This window comes from Plasmodium gaboni, chromosome 14 (assembly GCF_001602025.1).
Source record: "Plasmodium gaboni strain SY75 chromosome 14, whole genome shotgun sequence".
NCBI lineage: Eukaryota > Apicomplexa > Aconoidasida > Haemosporida > Plasmodiidae > Plasmodium > Plasmodium gaboni.
In genome coordinates this window covers 1,224,081-1,229,448 of record NC_031494.1, presented here as the reverse complement: position 1 = coordinate 1,229,448, position 5,368 = coordinate 1,224,081, and the positions used below count along the sequence as shown (strand labels likewise).

The 5,368-nt window shown below is 18.6% G+C and overlaps 2 protein-coding genes across 2 annotated transcripts; one reads left to right on the top strand and one right to left on the bottom strand.

Annotated features, from left to right (window-relative positions):
- Nucleotides 1-1,570: 1,570 nt before the first annotated feature.
- Nucleotides 1,571-2,738, top strand: PGSY75_1434400 (putative membrane protein; the record flags this gene model as incomplete). The annotated part of the gene is made up of 4 exons (XM_018788033.1): nucleotides 1,571-1,613; nucleotides 1,737-1,781; nucleotides 1,880-2,050; nucleotides 2,143-2,738. 4 exons carry the CDS (start codon nucleotides 1,571-1,573, stop codon nucleotides 2,736-2,738), a joined length of 855 nt encoding a protein of 284 aa, XP_018639405.1.
- Nucleotides 2,739-3,489: 751 nt separating this feature from the next.
- Nucleotides 3,490-5,184, bottom strand: PGSY75_1434300 (Hsp70/Hsp90 organizing protein; the record flags this gene model as incomplete). Its single annotated transcript, XM_018788032.1, has 1 exon — nucleotides 3,490-5,184. One exon carries the CDS (start codon nucleotides 5,182-5,184, stop codon nucleotides 3,490-3,492), a length of 1,695 nt encoding a protein of 564 aa, XP_018639404.1.
- Nucleotides 5,185-5,368: the final 184 nt, after the last annotated feature.

Genomic DNA, 5,368 nt, shown 5'->3' with positions numbered 1-5,368 from the left:
AAAGAAAAACCATCCATTAAAATATATATATATATATATATGTTTTGTTTTTTTTTATATATTTATAGTTTCATTTTATATTTATCATCATTTTTTTTTATTATTATTTCTATGTTGTGCGAAAAAAAAATCGCTATTTAATTATTTTCCTTATATATATATATATATATATATATATGAAATTATTTTATAAACATCACATGTTTAAGCAATATATTATTATAATTAAATATTTATATGTTCACCAATTTTTATTCTTTTTTTTATTTTTTATTTTATTTTATTTTATTTTTATTTTTAATATTTTTAAAACCTTTAACATATTTAACACATTAAAATAATATATAGCATGTTCAACTATTTTAATGTTTATATATATATATATTATCAGAACAAAAAAAATAAAATCACAAAATAATTAAAATATTATATTCATTTTTTAAATAATTTATAAATATGTTTATATAGTTTAAAAAAAAAAAAAAAAAATTTCCACCTGATTAAATATATGATTATTTTATAAAAATTGAAATGTTTCTACCTATATAATTTTATGTGTAAAAAATATACACATTATATGTACATATAATATATATATATATATATATATATATATATATATAGACAGTTGTTTATAGTATAATATATATATATATTTATTTATTTTATTATACTTTATTTTTTCAATGTAAATTATTTAAAAATATAAACATATATATATATATATATATTTATTTATATATTTAATATTTTTAAATATTTAAAAGTTCAAATATTTTTTTTTTTGTGCGTACACATTATGTAATCCGTTGTAAATTTTATAATAAATTTTAATTTCAAACACCATACATTTTCATCACATAGTAAAAGAAAAAAAAAAATATATATATATATATATATATATATAGATATATTTTTTATCATTTCGATAATTTATAAATTCATTTTGTATATATAATAAATATATTAACACAAATTAAAAAAAAAAAAAAACATGCAATAAAGTGTGCGTAAATAAGTTGCTTTTTCTTTAAATTGTATTCTAGCTCAAGTGTATAAATAATATATTTATAAAATTCTCTTTCAATTTTTTTTAAACATTTTTTAATATACATTTTTTCTGTTTCCATTCAAAAAAAACAAAATATAAAAATACAATAAAATAGTGTACATATATATTATGTGTATTGTATGTATATATATTTATTGAGGAAGCAAAAAATTAAAACAAATAATATATAATATATATATATATATATATATATATATATATATATATATATATATATATATATATACATATTTTTTTCCATCTTGTTTATTTTATTTAATTTTTTTTTATTTTTGTTCTTGTTAATTCTCTCTATATATATTTTGTTTTTGTTGACATTTAATTTTATTTTTATATTCATATATTCTCTTTTTATATCGGTTCAAAGATATTCGTTGTGTCTACAATATTGTATACAAAATTTTTTTAAAATGTGGAGAAAAAAATTTATGTATACATGTCAGAAAAAAATTCTTAGTATATAACCAGTGAAAAGATTTTCAAGTCAATTTTTAAAAAATGAAATTATCTCATCTAATAATATTAAATTATTTATTTTTTGGTGAATTATAAAAAGAAAAGAACATTTTTAAATATATATATATATATATATATGGTCCATATTTTTCTATGAATATATAAAATATGGATAGATATAAATTTATTTATTTTATTTTTCTCTCAGATAATTTAAATGGGGTTCGAAGCAAGAACATATCTCATAAAGAAGGTACACAATTAAAACTATAAGAATAAACATAAGAATATTATATATATATATATATTTTTTTTTTTATTTATTTATTTTTTTATATATTTATTTTTTAGACGATTGTGGAGCTTCTGAACTAGCAATAAAAAAATTACAAGAATTAAAAAAATTTGAATTAGACATTTTAAAAGATTTTATAAAAAAAGATACGGATCATACAGATATGTATAAAAGATATCATTGCATATCAAGTGACTTTTTAAAAAACCCTATAAAAGAGGATAAGAGTAAGATAAATAAATAAAAATATATATTTATATATATATATATATATATATTATTACATATTATCCAACTGATTATATTTTATTTTTTGTAGAGAAAGATAATTATATAAATAAACAAGACAAAACAGACATAGACAACTCAACCAATTATGTTAACAATAATAAAAATGAAAAAACCAGCTTTATTAATAAAATAATTTCTTTTGTAGGAATGTGGAATTATAAAAAATATGTGAACGATATACAAGAACCTAAAAATGAAAAAATAAATATATATAATAATAATAAAACAGCAAAGGAACTTTTATATAATAAAGAAGATCATACAAATCATATACCAACAAATGAAAATCCAAACTCATATATGCAATTATCAGGTTTTATTTTATCAAAAAAAAGTATGTTTTTAGGAGGTAAAGATAATGCTAGTCAAAATTTTGAAGTAGGAAATTATGGATCCTTCTATATGATATTCGGTGCAAGAAATACAGATTATCCATGGGCTTGTTCATGTGATCCTTTACAATTAGAAGAATATAAAGAGAAAAAAAGATCATATGTTTTATGTAGTAATCAATTAGATATGTCCATACAAAACTCAGATTTGTTTTGTAATCCTAAAAATGGAGCACAATATTTTTATTTGTCATATTTTATTCTATTCCTTTTATTTATCACATATATATAAAATAATATATATAAATAAATATATATATATATATATAAGGGAAAGCTCATAGAGGTACCCTTTCACGTGCTCACATAAGATGCACACAAACATAAATAAAACAAAAAAAAAAAATATATATATATATATATATTTTCTTTTTTTTATCGTGTTTATAATATATTATTTCTCATGCATCCAAAAAAGCTAATGTGAATTAATTCAATAAATAATATAATATGATATGCGTATTATAATGAATCATCATTTTAAGGTTTATATGTTCATTGTTAATATATATATATATATATATATATATATTTATATATATTTACATTTATATATTTATTTATATTTGTTTTTCTTGTTTTTTATTAAAAAAAAATGAACTAAAGATATATAAAAATATGAAACTATAAATACTTCATATGCATATATAAAATATGATAAAAAAGAAAAAAAAAAAAAAAAAACGTTCATTTAAAAAGGCAGATATTAAAAATATAAAATGTATGTTGAACATTTAACAAAATATACGAAATTGTTTAGACATATGTAAAAAATATATATATATATAATAACAAGATGTGAAAATAATTAATACACACAATGTTTTTTTTTTTTTTTTTTTTTAGAAAAAATGACACAGTATTTATTTATTTATTTATTTATTTATTATTATTCATATGGTCCCCATTTGTAAATCTATCCTTTTTGAACATTTACACGTTTGATGTTTTTTTTTTTTTTTTTTTTTTTTTTTTTTTTTTTTTTATCGTACCTTCAATATTCCTGCAGCTATCAATTTTTGTAATCCATTAAATATTTTTGGATCCTTTATATACTCCGATATAGAGTTAGGATTTTCATTTAATTTTTGTAGAATGATTTGAAATTGTGGGTCTGAAATAATTTGTTGTATTTCTGGATCAGCCATAGATTTTTTAAATTGTTCTTCATCAACTTTTTCTGATTTGGACATTTCATCAATTTTTAATGCACATCTTTGATATCCTTCTAAGCATTCTTTATTATTTGGATCTAATTCTAAACCTTTATTATATGCTTGTAAAGCTTTATAATAATCTTTCATAAAGAAATGTAGATTACCTTTTCGACTATATGCTTTAACAAAATTTGGATCTAATTCAATTGCTTTTATAACATCCTCTAATGCTGATGGATATTCTATTAATTTAGTTAAAGCAGCTGCTCTATTTGAATATAATTTTGCATCATTTGGATTTCTTCTTATAGCTTCATCATATTCTTTTTTGGCATTTGGAAAATCATTATTTTTAAAATATTCATTTCCTTTATTTTTATGTTCTTCAGCTTTAACTGGATCAATATATGCTTCTTTTTCTTCTTTTTCTTTTCTTCTTTCTAATTCTTTTAATGCATTTCTTGTAGCTCTATTATTATCTTCTACTAAAGATTTTCTATAAGCTTCTATTGCTTGATCATATTTTTTCATATTAATATAACTAATAGCTAATCTATTATAAACTTTTGCAACTTGAATAAATTCTGCTTTAAAATTATATCTATTTTCTATAGCATATAAACATGTTTCTATAGCTTTTTCATAATTTTTCATTTCAATATATACAGCTGCTTTATTATAATGATACATAATATCATTTGGATTTATTTCTATGGCTTGTTCATATTCTTTTAATGCTTCATCAAATTTTTTTTGTTTATAAAATTCATTACCTTTTAATTTATGTTCATCTCCTTGTATTTGTTCAGGAGTACGATTTTGTTTTTTCCTTTCTTCTTCTTCTTTTTTTTTTCTTTCTTCTTCTTCTTTTTTCTTTTTTCTTTCTTCTTCTTCTCTTTGTTGTCTTTGTCTTTCTTGTGCATCATTTCCTTCTGCGCTGAATTTAAATCCGAAAAATTTCTCTACACCTTCACTAATTTTAGGATGACAAGTAGATAAAATAAAACGTATATTCATAGGGTTACTATTGATAGATTTTATAGTATTCAATAGCTCAGTTGGATAGTTATTATTTTCTTCTTTATAAGATTTTAATTGTGGATCATTCTCAATAATATTATTTAAATGTGCAACTAATTGTGTATTCTCTAACATATTTTCATTTCTAACTTTAGATAATGCATCTTGTAATGATTTATTATTTGGATCAATTTTTAAACCTTCTAAATATGTTTTCTCTGCATTTGATAATTGTCTCAATCCATGTTCTGCACACCCTTTTCTAATATATCCTTTAGGCCAATCCTTTTTTATGCTAATACATTTATTTGCACTCTCTAAAGCTTCATAAAATCTTCCTAAGCTTGAAAATGCACCAGATAAATTAGAATATAGTACATGATCTAAAGGATCATTTGTTATAGCATCACTAAAATATTTTATTGATTCTTCATATTTTCCTTCTTGAAAGCACTTATTTCCTAATTCTTTTAATCTCTGAGCTTCTTCTTTATTAACCATTTTGTAAATAAAAAAAAAAAAAAAAAAAAATTAAATTATACTACACTATATTATTATATTTTAATATTTTATTTATTATTTTTTATTCTCTACAAAATTTATGTATTGGATTATAATAAAAATATGTATTCCTAATAATAAATAATTAAAATATGAATTTATAGAAAAAATAATATATATATAT